At 35.9% G+C, this 19,531-nt stretch overlaps 1 protein-coding gene across 5 annotated transcripts in view; it reads right to left on the reverse strand.

Moving 5' to 3' along the window:
* clip1b (CAP-GLY domain containing linker protein 1b) overlaps window positions 1-19,531 on the reverse strand; it is a 38,524-nt gene that overhangs the window by 18,286 nt on the left and 707 nt on the right. For 3 of the 5 annotated variants that reach the window (XM_074618813.1, XM_074618814.1, XM_074618812.1), the window contains exons 2-14: window positions 10,947-11,147; window positions 10,454-10,870; window positions 10,234-10,364; window positions 9,514-9,638; window positions 9,192-9,393; window positions 8,879-9,076; window positions 8,187-8,290; window positions 7,367-7,427; window positions 5,985-6,089; window positions 2,742-2,903; window positions 2,436-2,531; window positions 925-982; window positions 731-816 (exon numbers count right to left, since the gene is read on the reverse strand). In XM_074618813.1, the coding sequence (XP_074474914.1) occupies window positions 731-816; window positions 925-982; window positions 2,436-2,531; window positions 2,742-2,903; window positions 5,985-6,089; window positions 7,367-7,427; window positions 8,187-8,290; window positions 8,879-9,076; window positions 9,192-9,393; window positions 9,514-9,638; window positions 10,234-10,364; window positions 10,454-10,870; window positions 10,947-11,058 (1,857 nt within the window). In that variant the 5' untranslated portion in view covers window positions 11,059-11,147. The remainder of the gene's footprint in view (window positions 1-730; window positions 817-924; window positions 983-2,435; window positions 2,532-2,741; window positions 2,904-5,984; window positions 6,090-7,366; window positions 7,428-8,186; window positions 8,291-8,878; window positions 9,077-9,191; window positions 9,394-9,513; window positions 9,639-10,233; window positions 10,365-10,453; window positions 10,871-10,946; window positions 11,148-19,531) is intronic. The other 2 variants (XM_074618816.1, XM_074618815.1) reach the window with 1 other exon arrangement.

The following is a 19,531-nucleotide window of genomic DNA, read 5'->3' on the forward strand; positions in this document are numbered from 1 at the left end:
TACTTCTGGAAGTACGTGGATTGGAACACACTCTTAGAGTCAGCCTGTTTTCAGCTTTGTGACGATACATTTTCCAGCTGATCCAGGAGGCTTTTTAAAGAGTTCATTTAGCTTAAAGGAACCGTGTGTAACATTTAGGGGGATCTATTGGCTGAAATGGAATATAATATTAATAACTATGTTTTCTTTAGAGTATAATCACCTGAAAATAAGAATTGTTGTGTTTTCGTTAGCTTAGAATTAGGGATGTCACGAGAACCAAAATTAAAAAAATGTGACGGTACTCGTTTTCTTCGGTACCGAAGGGGACAAACTTTTCCAAGGACCCCCTCATAATCGTAACACGAATTAAGCATAATGCTTACTACCATTTGAATGTCATTAGAACAACTTCTATACTATACCTTTTCAACCTAAATATTTCCGACCTGTTTCATAGTGATAAACAGAAACACATTTCAATTTGAATCATGTTAAGATGAGATAAGATAATCCTTTATTAGTTCCACAGCGGGGACAAAGTTGTTGAACGTTAACACTATTTTATTTGGTATGGAGGTAATCCAAAAGTAACAGAAAACATTACTTTTATATTGTGATACTTGGATTAGGTTTCTTATTACGTTTTTTAACAGGTAATTAGTAATTGTATCGGACTACATTTTTAAAGTACCAACCCTGAGTACTTCAAATTTGCACGCACTTGAGTAAATGATTATCTTTGACCTACCTGTGTCAGCTGTTTCTCTCTGCACTGACTCTCCTCTTTCAGGGTTTTAACGTCTTTCTTCGACTGCTCCACACTCTGCTCCAGTTCTGGCAGAAAAACACAACAACATCAACTCTAACGATCATCTTCACACAGAAAACAACACTTTCTAACGAGCATAGAAATCAGTTGAGACCCATCTGATGAGTGTTTACCTTGCATTGTCTTCGCTGTCTTCCTGCTCTCCTCCTCAGCTGTCTCCAGTTTTTGTCTCTGAAATGGAGAAACATCGGCGTGACTCCGAGCTAATCACTCACATAGTAACATTCTTGTACCTTGAGCTAATAATGACCGGGCCCAGGAAACATGCGAGGGTTTGTGGATGAAATGCCTCTCTCTTAATGAGGCCACGTTCACGATGCCCACGAGCAAAACACCTCACCGAGGATAAAATAAAACAAATGAGGCAAAACTACAGTCACAGATTGGACCCTCGCAGACGTACACTCCATTACGGAAAGCCATTTTTCAGGCATTATAACATTTCTGTGACTCTTGAAGCGTCTTTGAGATCTTTAAAAGCGCTATATAAGTTTAATTTATTATTATTATTATTAAATAATTATTATTAAAGAACTTGTGGATTAATTGATTTGTTGATCAACAGAACATTAACTAACTATTTTGATAATGCATTAATGAGTTAAACCATTTTTAAGACAAAAAAGCCAAACAAATCCACTAGTTCCAGCTTCTCAAATGTGAGGAGTAACTGACTCGACACTTCACTTCATAAAGAACATTTACTATATTATATCATTGTATGGTTATGTCCATATTTTTTACATGGATCCATGTCTTCTAGAAGAATCATCAACTGGTGAGGATGACATTTAGCCTTTCTTTTGACTGTCATGATGATTTATTTATTATTATAGAATTATTTTTGTATTTATTTTTATTATTTTTCAAATGTATTTTGATTTTAATTTTATTTATTCATTTATTTTTGCATTTATTTATTTATTTTTGCACTTATTTTTTATTTATTTTTAAATGTATGTATTTATTTATGTATTTATTTATTTATGCACATTTTTCCTTTTGCATTTCACCCATTATTATTTTCCCAAAACTTATTTATTTCCTTATACATTTCTTTATGCATTTCTGCATCATTATGCAAATGAAGGGGATTTCACTCAACGTGTGTCATCATGGGGTCAGGGTGCATAGATCGCCTATATGCAATCTAGCTTTACATACATAAATAAATTATTAAAAAAATTAAACAGAAGAATAAATAAATAAGGGCATTAATACGAAGACAAATAAATTTAAAAAAAAGCTTATTATAACAGAAATATCAATTTATGTCACATTTTAACAATTAATTAATGGCTACATTTATTTTTTAATATTATTTTTTGCAACATTTAATGACATATTTATTTATTTATTTATGGAGTAATTTATTTATTAATTTATTTTGGCAGGTTCCGTCCACCATAAAAAGTGACTTGTGCACTGAGACCGACGTGTAAAACTGCCATCACATTTACGTATCGAGGTGCACGTCTAAATAACAGAGACGTATGTATAAAAAAAACAAATCCATCACTTTAACAGATAGTTGCAGCCAGAGATTCACTGTCTACATCATCACAGTATCTCTCTTCTCTGTTTATTTGTGATTTACTAAGTACTGAGCTTCCTCCTTTCTTACCAGGCTGGTTAGCTGCTGTTCCAGCGTGCTCTTATCTTGCTGCACAGACTGAAGCTCTTTCTGTTTGCTCTCCATGTCGACACTCAGCTCGCTGATCTGCCGGGGACACACGGTATAGAACATACATGTACATCTGAGTAGAGCCATAAATTATGCATCACAAACCACACGGAAAAAAGGAACATGTGCCTATTTACATTATGGGCTAAAAGGTTGTAAATAGAAATGACACAAAGCTTTACATCCTGCCATAAGTTATACGATAATGATGAATAATACATTTTACAAGCGGAGTTTATCATGTACCTTTTTCTCCTGAGACTGTGCCTGGGCCTTGAGGCTGCTGATCTGTTGCTGGGACAGAGACGCAGCGTCCTCCTTCTGCTGGGACGCCCGGAGCCGGAGCTGGAGGTCGGCCACCTCCCTCTCCAGCTCCATGATCCTGGAGCGCTCAGACACCGTGGCCACCTTCAGCAGGGAACGTAGACAAGGAGACATGAAGGCACAGAAGAGGAAACAGAGGAGTAGTAGTGGAAACAGTAGACCTGGGTTGTGTAGTGTGACCTAAATATGAGTTTTAACCGGATTATATCTGAGATTCAACTCTATCAAAATAACTAAAGTTTTCAGCCACAGTGATGCAATTTGATTCACTGTGGAAATCAATGATTATTCAATTTTTTACTTAATTTTAGATTGATAATTTATGTCTATAAAATATCAGAAAAGTGAAAAGAAAATTATTATTATTAGTTTTTTATTTCTATTATTAAACTGTTCTATTTAAATTAATTTTACTTTTATTATTTTTTCATCAATTTAATAATTAATTAATTTTTATTTTCTATTTTATTCTATATATATATTTGTTTATTTAACAGGGACAATGGACAGTCATTGACTAAACTAGAAGCACTTTCCATTTAAAAACATTGCATCTTAATGTTAAGGACATTTTTGGTTAATGGTCACATGATTGTTTTTTGTTTCAGCCATGAATTCAACTGTGATTGAAAACTAGAGAGATTATTAAATGTGCATATTATTTTATTTGTTTATGGATTAGGTTGTTGTTGTCACAATAATAAAAAGCATGATAAAAAAAATGGAAAAGTGAAAAATTATTATTATTATTTTTATTTATTTCAAATTTAATTTATTATGATTTCGATTTTATAATTGTAATTTATTTTTCTATGTTATTATTATTGTTATTATTATTTTATTTGTTTATTTAAAATTTAAAAATTGATTTTAATTTAATTTTATAATTTAAATGGTTTTTTTTCTGTTTATTATTATCATCATTATTATTATTATTATTATTATTATTATTATTAATTTTATTTCTCCTTTGTTTTTCAAAATAAAGTTACTATCTGCTATTATATGTACATATTATTTTATTTCTTATGTTTTAGGTTGTTGTAGTAAATTTTTCTTTCGTTTTTGTTAATAAATTCCAAAGCATATTTTTAAAACCAATAAAATGTGATCACAAAAAAAAGTAAAAACAATAAAAACAACATTTTTACTCTATATTAGAATAAAGCTATTTAAGTATGACTCCTGAACATTTCAGTATAATAAAATAAAAAACAAACTAAAGGACAACACTGCATCTGGACAGAAACCTGAACATTACTAATTGTTTTTTTGGATCTGAAACACACGCAAGAAAAACCCTGAGCCTGTAAACCTCATATCGTCCTTCTAATATCTAAACAGGCTAAAATAAAACTCCCTCAAGAGAATCCTCTCCACAGGAGGACCAGAACAATGTTTCAACCACCGACAGAGAATCTGGTGCAAGTCGGGATTCATCGTCTTATTCCAGGAGAAAGACGAGTCAAAGCTTCTGGTTAAAGGATAAAGGAAGCAGTGTTCTACATTTTTCTTATTGTCAATAAGTCCCATGAAAAGACCAAAACCAACAATGAATGTATTATCTGCGTATCAAAGCCTGATATATCTTCTTCTTCCTCTGTGCCATACAGGCAACAACTTCCGGTTCTGAGAAGTGAAGCCAATGCTGAAGTGTCTTAAACCTGCATTCTCTCTAACAGCCAGCAGGGGGCGACTCCTCTGGTTGCAAAAAGAAGTCTGATTGTATAGAAGTCTATGAGAAAATGAGCCGACTTCTCTCTTGATTTATTACCTCAGTAAACATTGTAAACATGAGTTTATGGTCTCAATTGCTAGTTTCAAGTCTTCTTCAATACAGCATGATGTTCATTTAGTACATGATGGTCCCATTTAGAGTCAGATAGACCATAAAGCAGGGGATGCTTTAGGGCGGGGCTACCTTGTGATTGACAGGTCGCTACCACGGCGTTGTTCAGTCTAGGAGTTGTACGTGTTTTCATCTTACAACTTTAACCCTTTCACAGTGTGTTTTCACTTCATCTAAGTTAATTATAACCTTTTTGGTTGACTAAAAATGTCTTATTCAGCGTTCAGTTGTACTTAGTTCCACTTCCTCATGTCACTTCTAAAAAAAATCCAGATGACGACGGCCCACAAACCGATGGGGGACATCACGATGACAAAATCCACTTCTTTTAAGTTCCATTAAAAACACATAAATGAGCCATGATTTGTTGACAATAATGTAAATTACCTGTAATCAATGCAGAGTCATAATTAGTAGCCTCGTTACTCCCGCACTGACCACGAAAGAGGGACGATCTTTAATAAAAATACAGCGTCACTGAGGATAATTTCTATCCCGAATTAGTGAGAAGATTGTATTATATGCAGTAACATTTAAGTTTATGTTCTTCCATGAACGCTACTTTTCTGGCGAGCATACCAGCTTTAAAATGCAAGATTTGCTCATGGAGTTTGGTGAACAGATGCTAAATCAGCGTGTGGCTCACACTGTTGCCGTGGGTGACATTCATCCTTCATCACCATGATTCATGAACATACACACTGTAGTTTATTTAGACTCAATCCCTCATACACCGTCCCGCTGTCACTAATACTCACTGGAGCACCACATGTGGATTAATCTGCCGCTGAAAATAGTCCCCATCAAAATGCACTATTTCCTCCTGTTTGTTTAATTAAAAACTAAAGTGAGCAGCTGTTTTAGGAGATTTTTTTAAACCTGAAACCATATATTTGTGAGCTGTTTTTTAAAGTTTTACGTCTTTAGTGTTTGGCAGACAGGAAAAGTATTAAAAAGACAGACTAACACATTGTTGGTTTTTGGTCTTTTCATGGGATTTGCTGCAGAAGAAAAATGATGGCCGGCATCGTCAAAAGCACAGGCATTTCCAGACTATCTTTTAAAAACAATGCATGCACACATGCATCATTTTCAGAGAGATAGACCTGGATATTAGAAAAGCTCAAGGCCGATGAGATGTTAATGTCCCCATATACGGGCTAATCGTGGACAACCTGTGATAAATCTGACAATTTGCATAATGTTTGCACGCAGTGGTTCCCTCAATATATGCTGTGTCATCGTTATTAAACCCACTGGGGGTTGAAAAAGCACATCACTCAGTCCTGCTGTGGGACTGGGACATCCAGCATTACCCTAGTGTCCTCTAAATCCCTCTGGAGTTTTTCAGCTTTGGTCTTTTCAAAGAGCAGGCTCTGCTCAAGCTCCTTTATGTGGGCATGCTCCAGTCTGGTCTGCGTCTGTTAGTAAGAGAGAGCAGGAAGAGAAGGAGAACAAACACCAATGCAACACTGACATGCCAGCTTTGTGTGCCACGAAACAGAAGATTAAAGAGAAGGGCCAGTAAGTAAGAAAGCTCTGACGGTCTCCAGCATTTGTGAACAAAGGAAAAGATTGTTATTCTGCTCTGAGGGAATATCAGGAGTTAATGATCTCAATCATCTCATTCTGACTATCCATCTTCTCTTTAACACTTGTTTGCTTGTATTCCAGTACTTTGAAGGAGACTAATTCAGGCACTAATTTCCTCTGAAGAGTGAAGAAGATGCAGACAAGAAGAGGAAGATGGAAGCATGTAAGAAGACTGAAGGCGAGGCAAGACAAAAAACAGCTTTCAAGAACAGGCATGTGACGAGAGGATGGTCGTGTAAGTGGAAGAATCTGAGAGGAAGAGGGGTGAGTGAATTAAGCATGAATGAATAAATGAAAGGAGCAGGAAGAATCTGAACAAGAAAGCAGATGAATGATTCAAAGAGTGCAGGAAAAAGGAAAAAACCTGAGACAGAATGATTGATTGAATCATCAGTTCTTAACTTTTTAGATGAAAATGCAAAGCGGCAGAGTAGCACTTTAAAGTCACTAAACAAAATATGAACAGAGCAAGTAAAAACAAAAGAGCTCAGGTGTTCATTAGAACGCTCGTTAACAGGAGGGCTTAAAGGGATAGTTTGGGTGTTTCTCAGTGTACCAGCACGGGATACATTTTCTGGGTAAATTTTGGGCTGTATCAGACACTTTTTTTCCCGCTAACACAAACAAACTAACCGATCGATTCAGCGGTAGACCAGGAACTCCAGTGTTCTGAGAGGTAAAATTACTGTTTTTGTAAAAGGAGTCTGGTGGCTTTGAAGAGAGCGTAGATAACGGCTTCAGTTCCCCGTCAGAAAGGGCTGTCTGATGGCGAGGTAAAGCTGTGAAAATATAAATATAGCGTACACTTAAACTGATTTCTTTAGGTGTCTATTGCTCCCGTGCTGGTACTGGTACTTTGGTTTCTCCAAACTCCATCTACTGTAGGTAATACACTGACTATGGAGAAGTACCTCATACAACCCCACTTATAAACACCTGAACTATCCCTTAATGTAAAATAAGTTATTCAACTATCCATCTAGTTTGTCAATAATTCACACGTGAATTTCATAAATGAATTCAGCCTGACGAGAGGGAGCTTTATAGCCGGAGTGAGTGAGAGAATATGTTTAATTGAGAACCAGATTATATAAGCAAACGTTACCTCCAGGTCTCCTCTGGTGATGCAGGCCTCTTCCACACTGAACTGCAGATCTTCCACTTTTCTGTCAAACGGGGACAATCACAAAATGTCCTCAAAATGTACATATTAGACAGTCAGTGATACAGAAAAACAATGTCAGACCTGTTGTCCACCGCCCTGACTTTAATGGCGTCCGTAAGCAGAATCATGTGCAGGCTACAGGTAGAGTCAGACTACATCCACACTAATACCTTTCATTTCAAAACGGCGTTTCAAAACGAAAACGATGTCCGTCCAGACGAGCGTTTTAGGGCCGTTTCAGAATTAATCTCCGTCCACACTACCACGCCTGAGAAGGCGTATCACACGAACAGTCATGTCATCAACAAGAAACAGCGCGGTTGGTTGTTCAGTTGCAGAAAATACTACGAAGGAAGAAGACAGCAATGGCGAAAAGTAAGACCAGAAATTGCTTTACTTGGACCGACGACGAGGTGGAGCTGTTACTGAAAGTAACACACGAGAATGAGGCGTTCAACGCGGCACAAAACACAACAGATGTTGTTTGTTTTCTTTCGGAAAAGATTCATGTTATAGGGGGCATGACGACTCAGGGAAGGACACGTTGTGACTGGTAAAACCCAATCAAGAAGTGACCGTTGGGGTCTGCGTCATCATGTTTAAAAGGTCTTCGTTTCGGTCCGTCCAGACTAAAACGCAAACCCGGAGTTTTAAAACTAAAACGGGGTCAGCAGTGTTTTCAAACGTCGTTGTTGTAGAGGCTGGAGTCGTGTGGACGATCGGCATAAACGTATTAATGTGGCTATAGCCTTGGACTCACCTCTTCTCCTCCTCCAGCTGGTTGAGCAGCTCCACTTTGTCTCGATCTGCCGCCTCCACCAGCGAACGCAGCTGATCCAACTTTGCCTCCATCTCCACTGAGTACTATAAACACACAGAATGAAGAACTCTTCGAGTTGACTTGGTGAACGCACACCAAAAATTAGGTGGCAATGACTGCACATTAAGCTCCAATCACAGACATTTAGACCAGAGAACAACAGCTGTCAGTGTGTCAGTGTGCTGACTTGACTATGACTTGCCCCAAACTGCATGTGATGATCATAAAGTGGGCATGTCTGTAAAGGGGAGACTCATGGGTACCCATAGAACCCATTTACATTCACTGATCTGGAGGTCAGAGGTCAAGGGACCCCTTTGAAAATGGCTATGGCAGTTTTTCCTCGCCAAAATTTAGCGTAAGTTTGGAGCGTTATTTAACCTCCTTCATGACAAGCTAGTATGACATGGTTGGTATTAATGGATTCATTAGGTTTCCTAGTTTCACATGATACCAGTATCTTCACTCTAGCTATAAATGACCCCACTACAGCCTAAAAATCGCAAGTTGCATTAATGCGTTAAAGAAATTAGTGGCGTTAAAATGAATTTGCTTTAACGCGTTACTATCCGTGTTAACTTTGACAGCCCTTATATTATCATTTGCCCGTGTTCTGTGTTCACATATCTGACCTGATCCCGTCCTTTCCTCAGCAGAACCATCTCCTGCTGCACCTCTCCTGCATGGCTCACAGCCTTCGCCACCTCGCCTCTCTCCAGGTCTCGCTCCATTAGCAGCTGTTCGATGTGCTGCTGCTTCTCCTTCAGAGCCTCCTGCAGCGCCGTGGTGCCGGAGATCTTACGAGCGTACCGAGCAGATGTCTCCGTCAGCTGGAAAGATTTAAAACTCATGTTTGATAGAAAATCCAAATCTTCACTTCAGCTTTGACTCTCAGTAAGGTTTTGGGGATGTGTTGTATGACCCCGTAGCGTTGGATAGTCTCACCAGTCCTGCTCGGCTGGGTTTGCCGCTGATGGAGGAGGTGGCGGAGCTGAGCGAGCTGATGGAGGAAGCACTTGGGCTCCTCTTGAGGGTGGACTTCCTCCGTGAGCTCTTCGCCTTTGTCGGCGTTGTGCACGGGAAGCCGATACGCGTCACCTTGTGGGCCGGAGCAAACAGGCCGTACCTGGGCATGCACTGGAAGTATCTGAGAAGAAAACAGGCACCAACTGAACCCTCAGCACTGACAGCTGCTTTAGGAACATTTTCTTCACAGGTTACTGTATGATTGTGTTAAAACAGATATTACACATGTGTCCTTTGTTACCTGGTCCCTGCTACGGCTCCATCATTCTTGCCAAGCGGTTCATCTAGTTCCACTCCACACCACTCCCCCTTGGCAAAGTCTGTCTCTCCCAGAAACCGCACTACTCCTGCCTTGTTACCACCGACCTGCACACAAAACAAAAATAATCTAAATAACTTTGATTTACTGTGCTCTGGATTTCTCTATTTGCAAGTAAAGGACCGCGCAGTTCTCAGCCAAAATAGACGATGGAAACGTTCTGTTGACGGCTGACAGTGTGGATGCTACACATGTGTACATGCAGCTGCAGCCGCATTGCTCTAACCTGTTAACATGGGCACTGAAATGAAAAGTAAAAGGGCTCTGCGACGAACGGCGGTAGCCTGTACGTAACCGTAGACATCCTGTGTGGGTGTGACGTAGTTTATCGGGTGTTGTATCTCCCTTGTGTGTGTGTGTGTTTATCACGGTAATGACGGTGTTGCAAAATCCACGTCGTAGCCGAACGTGACACAGCGATGAAACCGGTATACCGCCCAACACTACTTCTCACGTGTGTTTTCGTGAAAAAAAAATGGGGTTTGGAGACCTCATCGGGAATTCATCCTGGTGAAAGATCTTATAGTGTGTGACCTCCTGTCGCCATGAAAGACCACGACGACTTAAAGACTCCCGAAGACAGCACGTTGTGTTGTGTGAACAGTACAGCGACTTTGAAAGTAGTGTGAACTTGTTTCTTACCAGCACACGGTCTGCCAGCCTCAGCTCCCTCCTCTTCTTCATGGATTCGGTGTCGGAGACGTTAGACACCGACTCGCTGGATGTGAGCATTCGGTTGAGTGCAGCGCTTGTCCTTATGCCGGTGCCTTGAGCTAAGAACAAAGAAAAACGTCTTTCCTTCACTGAATAACACACAGAAGGTATCCATGTTTTCACTGAGAAATGAGCTGCATCATGTTACCAGGTGTGGGAGTTCCAGCAGGTGCAGGCTCGCTTGTTGCAGAGGCTGCTGGTGCTGCTGCTGGTGCTGCTGCTGGTGCTGCTGCTGGTGCTGGACTGGTCTGCCCCCCGTTGGCCTCCTTCTCAGGCAGTGCAGTCTTGGACAGCTTTGAAGGCCTCGTGAAAATCCCCTTCCCATCCTCACACTGGAAGTACCGGACCCCCGCCACCGACCCGTCGTTCTTCCCGATGGGCTCATCCAGCACAATCCCCGCCCACTGCCCGGGAGCAAACTGCGTGCCCCCGATGAACTGCACGAAGCCGGGCTTGTTGCCGTTGACCCAGACCTTCTCTCCGACCTGGAAGTCCGCGCTTCCATCCTGGGTCGGGGAGGTCACGCTGCCGGGGGACTTCTCTGGAGGGACTGGCTTCGGAGCACCTGCGATCACAATTAAGCTTTATTAACTTAATACTTCCTCCAATATATATTTATATATGTAGTTAATGACTCTTACCAGAGGATGGAGACGTCTTTGATGATGGCACCCCAGATGGACGGACTATTTTGCTGGGGGGTTTGAGCCCGCTGACCTTGCCTGGCGTACTCATGGCTCCTTGTTTGTCCATGGCTGCCCGGTTTGGCGGGGACCTGATCAAGGTGGGGGACTAGGCCTTCCCCACCACCCCATATAAAGTCCCAATGTGATGGGAAGGAACTGGAAAACAAGATCCAAAATACAAAACATCAACAATTTGGTGGAATAGTACACAAATAACAGTAATATGAGCTGCTAAAAACATGTTTTATTCTGTTAACTATAAGTCATGTATTGCTGCTGACCACTTGCAGAGACTTGAACATCATTAAAGTCGATATTTACTCAGCTTTATTTATTTATCATATATACCTTATTCAGGCTTGGTAATGAAGTTTTAAGTAGAAACTTAAATAAATAAAAAACATTAGAAAGGTCGCTGTCTAGTAGCCGACTCTGAACGTGAGAGTGTCTGCAAGTTGATCTTCATCAGGGCAGCAACTGACGATTATTTTCATTATTGATTAACCTACTGGTTATTTTCCTGATTAATTAATTTACTGTTTGAACCATAAAATGTCAGAAAAGAGAAAAAAATTAGATCATTTTAAAAACATATATTTAAAAAAAAATCTATATATTTTTTTAATTGTAAAATATTCAGTTTTATATTTTTGATTCTTGACTTTTATAATGCTTGTTTTTTCTTTTCTCTTACTATGTTTGTTGTACTTCATGTACCTGAATATAAAGGCAAATTCCTTGTATGAGAAAACCTACTCGGCAATAAACCAGTTATCAGTGAATTTAAGGCACTTCTGCTTGAAAAAAAAGAATACATTAAAAAATGTATAATCTATTAATAAAATGGATTTTTTTTCATTATCAATTAACCTGCTGGTTATTTTCTGATTTATTAATTACCTAATTAATTGTTTGGACCATAAAATATCAGAAAATAGTGAAAAATAGCAAAATCTCTCTCTCTCTCTCTATATATATATATATGTATATATATATATATATATATTTATTTTTTTAAATTGTAAAAAATTCTATTTCATATTTTTGATTCTTGACTTTTATAGTGCTTGTTTTTTTCTTTTTTCTTACTATGTGTATTGTACCAAAATACCAAGGCAAATTCCTTGTATGTGAAAACCTAAAACCAGTGAATTTAAGGCACTTTTGCTTGAAAAAAATGTAATTAAAAATTGTATAATAAATTAATAAAATTGATTATTTTCATTATCAATTAACCTGCTGGTTATTTTTCTGATTATTTAATTACCTAATTAATTGTTTGGACCATAAAATGTCAGAAAATAGTGAAAAATAGCAATTGCTAAAAGAAACCTATAGACTTTTTTAATTGTAAAAATGTGTATTTTAGATTCTTGACTTTTATAATACTTGTTTTATCTTTTATCTTACTATGTTTATTGTACCAAAATCTTGTATGTGATTATAATTGCCTTATAATTTATATTAAAATATATATATAAAAGGATGTATAATCAATTATCAAAATAGATTATTTTCATTATCAATTAACCTGCTGGTTATTTTTTCTGATTAATTAATTACCTAATTCATTTTTTGGCCATAAAATGTCAGAAAATAGTGAAAAATAGCTGCACGTTTTTTTTAATTGTAAAAATTTCTATTTTAGATTCTTGACTTTTATAGTTCTTGTTTTTTCTTTTATCTTACTATGTTTATTGTACCATGTGATATATATATATGTGATTATAATTGCCTTATAATTTAAGGCAATTTTGCTTGAAAAAAAATACATAAAAAGATGTGTGATGAATTATCAAAATAGATTATTTTTCTGTCGACTGATAAAAATCTACTTTGATTCAGTAAAAGGGAAGGGAATACTTTTTCTAAGCTCTGTGCTCCACCCAACCCCTGCTATATAAATGACACTCTCTAGACACCTCCTGCTGTTTATTACCAAGCTATTTATTATCACCCATGTAATAAATGTGATGCCCAGCTGACCTTGTGTCATGTGTACGGTTTCACTCTGTAACGTCTCTACTCTAAATGCCATAAAGACAAATGCCTTTTGCATTTATGGCACTTATCAAATAAAGTGCTGCTGATTTTCCAGCCCAGACACTAAAGTAAAACCTCTCTCTCTCTCCGCAGGTCTTGTCCTGCGTGTAGGTGTCGGGCAGCAGCCTGACCACGCCGCCATTTTACTCATAAAGCTGATGATTCACTCTGAGTGCAACCAGGTCAAGAGGGATGTTATGTTTCACACAGTAAAGGCTGCGTTTCAACATATCACGCTCTACACTTAAAGAGTACTGCTACCGATTTAGCATCCAAGAACGGTTTTAAAAAATGATGAAATTGATGCAGCAGGTTCAGGAAGGGGCTACGGCGTATAAGGGATCTTTTCCAAAATAATAACTTTATGTCTTTTGAGCACATTGTTAGAGAATAAGACATACCTAAACCTCAGTTTTTCAGGTATTTGCAAGTGCATAGTCTTGTCATCTCGCCCGATAGATGTTTGGATTGAGGAATTTTTAGATTTGGATCCTCTTGAATGTGGTCTGATGTCTAGATTGTACAGTGAACTTCAAAGGGTGGCATCGCCTTCACTGAACCGTCTCAGGGAACAAGGGGGTAAAGACTTAGGAGCTGATATTTCAGATAAAGTTTGGCGGTTTGCAACTGAATGGATCCATTCAACATCTATCTGAGTAAGACATGGATTATTACAATTTAAGATAATTCACAGACTCCACTTCTCAAAAAGCAAACTCGCAAAGATGTTCCCAGGAACGGACTAAGTCATTAATGTGTGTTTTTTTCTGGTTTTATTTTCCATCTTAATGTTTTTAATATGGTTTTATGTTCATTTTCATGTGAAGCACTCATGTCTTTATTGTTAAGCACTTTGAGCTGCATTTTATTATTATTGTTCATATGAGTCTTCATTCCCAAATGACGTGCCTCAAACCACAAAAAGCTCTATAAAACTTTTTTCTTTCCTTTCAGAAACAGCATAGTAAACTTTGTTTACACACCTACAGTATCACAAGTACTCTTTGAAAATGCGTACCTGAATCATAGCCAACTGGGGGAAGCTGCATGTAAATTGTGTCTCCGTTGGTTTGTGGTTTATTTACCTCTCCTGTTTCCTGTGTTTGTACATGTTCCTAAATCAATTTGTGTTTAACCAAATTATCACTGACAGAGGAACAATACAGCTCCAGCTTGTGCCTCTACATTCAAGGCACAGAGCTAACACATCTGTTTTTATGGAAAATAAATACCTGGAAATATTTAGATTTTTTTTTTTTAAATTGGGTCCACTGCTTTATAAAAAGAAATGTTTTAATCCATTTATCCATAATATGCAACTCCGGAAATGTCATATCGCCTTTATTGTTTTGTATGTCACAAGAAAATGTAATGTTTTGTATGAAGAAATCATCAATAAAAGGGAAATATAACTGTATAACTGACATGAAAATGTTGGTTCACGTTATACAAATAGAGCACGGACAAATGCCGTTTACAGCTCCTGACTTTGCTTGATAAAACAGAACAAAAACTAGTTCAGCGGTGGAGTAAAACTAAGTACATTTACTCAAATACTGTACTTAAGTACATGTTTGAGGTACTTTACTTGAGTTATGTATTTCTATTCGATGCTACTTACATGTCAGAGGCAAATATCGTATTTTTGACTCCACCGATTTAGCATCCAACAGTAAAAAACAATCAAATTGATGCAGCACAACCAGACATATTTTATTTTTTATTCCTCATCAAACCCTGGCGCCTACATTACCCACAATGCAACTCGACCACCGACAGCTCAGTTGTGCAAATAGCTGCTAACGTAGCCTGGAGCCTCTAGCCTGCAGCAGACAGGTAGTAGTAGTAGTAGTAGTAGTTAGTAGTAGTTAGAAGTAGTTAGTAGTAGTTAGTAGTTAGTAGTAGTTAGAAGTAGTTAGTAGTAGTTAGTAGTAGTAGTAGTAGTTATAAGTAGTTAGTAGTAGTAGTTAGTAGTAGTAGTAGTTAGTAGTAGTAGTAGTAGTAGTTAGAAGTAGTTAGTAGTAGTAGTTAGTAGTTAGTAGTAGTTAGTAGTTAGTAGTAGTTAGTAGTTAGTAGTAGTTAATAGTAGTAGTTAGTAGTTAGTAGTAGTTAGTAGTAGTCGTCGTAGTAGTTAGTAGTAGTAGTAGTAGTAGTAGTTAGTAGTAGTTAGTAGTAGTTAGTAGTAGTAGTTAGTAGTTAGTAGTAGTAGTTAGTAGTTAGTAGTAGTAGTAGTAGTAGTTAGTAGTTAGTAGTTGTTAGTAGTAGTAGTTAGTAGTAGTTAGTAGTAGTCGTCGTAGTAGTTAGTAGTAGTAGTAGTTAGTAGTAGTAGTAGTTAGTAGTTAGTAGTAGTAGTAGTAGTTAGTAGTAGTAGTTAGTAGTACTAGTAGTAATAGTTAGTAGTAGTAGTAGTAGTAGTTAGTAGTTAGTAGTAGTAGTTAGTAGTTAGTAGTAGTAGTAGTAGTAGTAGTAGTAGTAGTAGTAGTTAGTAGTACTAGTAGTAATAGTTAGTAGTAGTTAGTAGTAGTTAGTAGTAGTAATAGTAGTAGTAGTAGTTGTAGAGTGAGGAACCCACAGTTTGCTGTTTAGCGGATTGTTTGGGTCACTTATTTTATCTTTTATAATGTGTGTTTTTTCTGGTTTTATTTTCCATCTTAATGTTTTTATACGGTTTTATGTTCATTTTCATGTGAAGCACTCAGTGCATGTAATGTCTTTATTGTTCAGCACTTTGCGCTGCATTTCCCTGTATGAAAGGTGCTATACAAATAAAGTTTATTATTATTGTTACTATTAGTCTTCATTCCTAAATGACATGCAGTCGTAGTAAACTTTGTTTACACTCCTACATTACCACAGGTACTCTTTGAAAAGGCGTACTTGAATCATTACCAACAGAGGGGAAGCTGCATGTAAATTGTGTCTCCTTTGGTTTGTGGTTTATTTACCTGTCCTGTTTCCTGTGGTTGTACATGTTCCTAAATCAATTTGTGTTTAACCAAATTATCACTAACAGAGGAACAATACAGCTCCAGTTTGTGCCTCTACATTTGAGTCACAGGGCTAACCCATCTGTTTTTATGAAAAATAAATACCTGGAAATATTTACAAAAACCTGTTTTTTTTAAAAATGGGTCTGCTGCTTGATAAAAAAAAAAGTTTTAATCCATTTATCCATAATTTGCAACTCTGGAAATGACATATCTCCTTTATTGATTTGTATGTCACAAAAAAAATATGTTATTTCTGTAGGAAATTAAATCATCAATAAAAGGGAAATATAACTGATTCAGGTTATACAAATTGAGGACGGACAAATGACATTTCCAGCTCCTGTCTGCACAACTAATCAAAATTTTATCCAAATCACAATATGGCCTACTGCCAGGAAATCACAGTGTTTCTCAAAGGTGAAAATTGTGTCAAAATACCATTTAAAATTAAATATTGTGGTGCTGCAGGAACGTGCCGGCCCACACATCATATTCTACTGACTTAAGAAAACATCTTTGTTTGGTACAGATCCCCACAAAAATCACACCCTAATTATTTTCATATGTTTTTCAATGCAAATGAGAATAATAAAGCAAAAAGGATCATTCCCTCTAATATCGCAAATCATATCACAATTGCAATATAAGTTAAAATAATTTATAATAATTTAAATATATATAATAATAAATAAAATATAATATAATGATAATATAATAATTTCCTAACAAATAAATACATATATATATATATAAAATAAAATAATATATATATATATGTATGTATGTATGTATGTATATATATAATTGATAATAAATAAATATATAAATATATATATATATATATATATAAAATTAAAAATAAATAAACAAATATGTATATTTTTAATTTTATTTTTTTTAATTATTATTATTCATTATTAAAATAATTAATCATACACCAGCAACTTGGTAAAAAAATCTTCAAAATTAACATGAATTACAATTCAAGTGTGAACCTTTTTAATGAAGCCACAAATTGGTCAAAACTTAAATTAAACAGGAATTCAAATTCCAAGTATTTCCATCTTATGCTACTTTATACTTCTACTCCACTACATCTCAGAGACTTATATTGTACGTTTTACTCCACTACATTTGTCTGACAGCTTTAGTTACTTTACAGATTACAAACGCTGTATTCTGTATAGAAACTACTGCCTTCATTAAATGTAAAAATAACCTCTTCAAGCTTTCTCTCCTCCCAAGGTCGACAACACTACTCAACAAGGTTAATCCTTGCTTTTGTAGTTCATAGGAAGGATGCACTGTTGAACTTAGTTTTATGTGTTACAGGTTTATGATTCACTCCTGAATTTATGATGCCGCATGTATTTATATCTTTTATCTCTCAGGGCATGTGCAATATTTTTGCATATCTATTTTTTCTGTTTTTGATGTACTACTGTACTGTCTGTACAGCTGACTGCAGCACTATTTACCCTCGGGGAGAGTCAAGTTTATAATATCTTATCTGATAATTTGTCATCCACATCCTGTCCAGTTGAAACCATGCATCATTGCCATGTGATAAACAGAAGGATGAAGTGCTCCTTTATATGTTGAGGAAAGTCTCCTATGTCATCATTTTGAAATATTAACTCATTATTTTGAAAAACTAAGTCAGTGTTTCGAGATAAGTAATTATTTTGACAAAGTTTCTCATTATTTCGAGAAATTAAGTCATTATAATGAGATACTTAGTCATTATTTTGAGATATTAAGTCATTATTTTGAGATACTAAGTCATTATTTCAAGAAATTAAATCATTATTATGAGATATGTCATTATTCTGACAAAGTATGTCATTATTTTGAGATATGATGTCACTATTTCAAGATACTAAGTCATTATTTTGAGAAACTAAGTCATTATTATGAGATACTAAGTCATTATTTTGAGAAACTAAGTCATTATTATGAGATACTAAGTCATTATTTTGAGAAACTAAGTCATTATTATGAGATACTAAGTCATTATTTTTGACAAATTTTCATTACTTTGAGATATCTCATTATTTTGAGATATAAAGTCATTATTTTTAGATACTAAGTCATTGTTTTTAGTTACTAAGTCATTATTTTGATAAAGTATGTCATTATTTTGAGATATGATGTCACTATTTCAAGATACTAAGTCATTATTTTGAGATACTAAATCATTATTTTGACAAAGGTTCTCATATGTTTTGAGATAACCATTGGATAACCATCCAATAAAAACGTTTTTGATTAATTTAATTTGTCTCACTGCAAAGTAAAAGCGTGTGTTTCAGGCTGATCCCATGATGTAAATGAGGAGCAGGTAACATGAGAAGCCATGTCTCCTGTAACATCACCTCAACGCTGCTCCTCCTCCGCCCAACCCGCTGCTGCCAGACCAAAACAACCAGCACACCTAGAGCTGTCAGATCCTGTCACCTGGGAGCATCTCTGTCTCTTTATCTTTATCTTATCACATATATATGAACCATTAAATATACATATTATATCATTATTACAGCAGATGATGAGGCTGACCCGTGTTGTGTTTGAGGCTCATTCTACTTTTCTCAGTTAACTTTAGGTGTGAACACTTTTTCTAAACATCCTATAATATTATCGCATATGATGTCACTATTTCAAGATACTAAGTCATTATTCTGAGATACTAAGTCATTATTTTTAGTTACCAAGTCATTATTCTGACAAAGTTTCTCATTATTTTGAGATATGATGTCACTATTTCAAGATAATAAGTCATTATTTTGAGATACTAAGTCATTATTCTGATCTACTAAGTCATTATTTTTAGATACTAAGTCATTATTTTGAGTTACTAAGTCATTATTCTGACAAAGTTTCTCATTATTTTGAGATATTATGTCACTATTTCAAAATAATAAGTCATTATTTTGAGATATTAAGTCATTATTAAGAGAAACTAAGTCATTATTTTGAGATACTAGGTCATTATTATGAGATAATAAGTCATTATTCTGACAGTTCCTCTTTACTTTGAGATATGATGTCACTATTTCAAGATATTAAGTCATTCTTTTTAGATTCTAAGTCATTATTCTGAGATATTAAGTCATTATTTTGAGATACTAAGTCATTATTCTGACAAAGTTTCTCATTATTTTGAGATATGATGTCACTATTTCAACATACTAAGTCATTATTCTGAGATATTAAGTCTTTTTTTTATTTTATGTCACTATTTCAAGATACTATGTCATTATTTTGAGACATTAAGTCATTATTTTGAGTTACTAAGTCATTATTCTGACAAAGTTTCTCATTATTTTGAGATATTATGTCACTATTTCAAAATAATAAGTCATTATTTTGAGATATTAAGTCATTATTAAGAGAAACCAAGTCATTATTTTGAGATACTAGGTCATTACTATGAGATAATAAGTCATTATTCTGACAGTTCCTCTTTACTTTGAGATATGATGTCACTATTTCAAGATATTAAGTCAT

Source organism: Sebastes fasciatus, chromosome 19 (genome assembly GCF_043250625.1).
Source record: "Sebastes fasciatus isolate fSebFas1 chromosome 19, fSebFas1.pri, whole genome shotgun sequence".
Lineage (NCBI taxonomy): Eukaryota > Metazoa > Chordata > Actinopteri > Perciformes > Sebastidae > Sebastes > Sebastes fasciatus.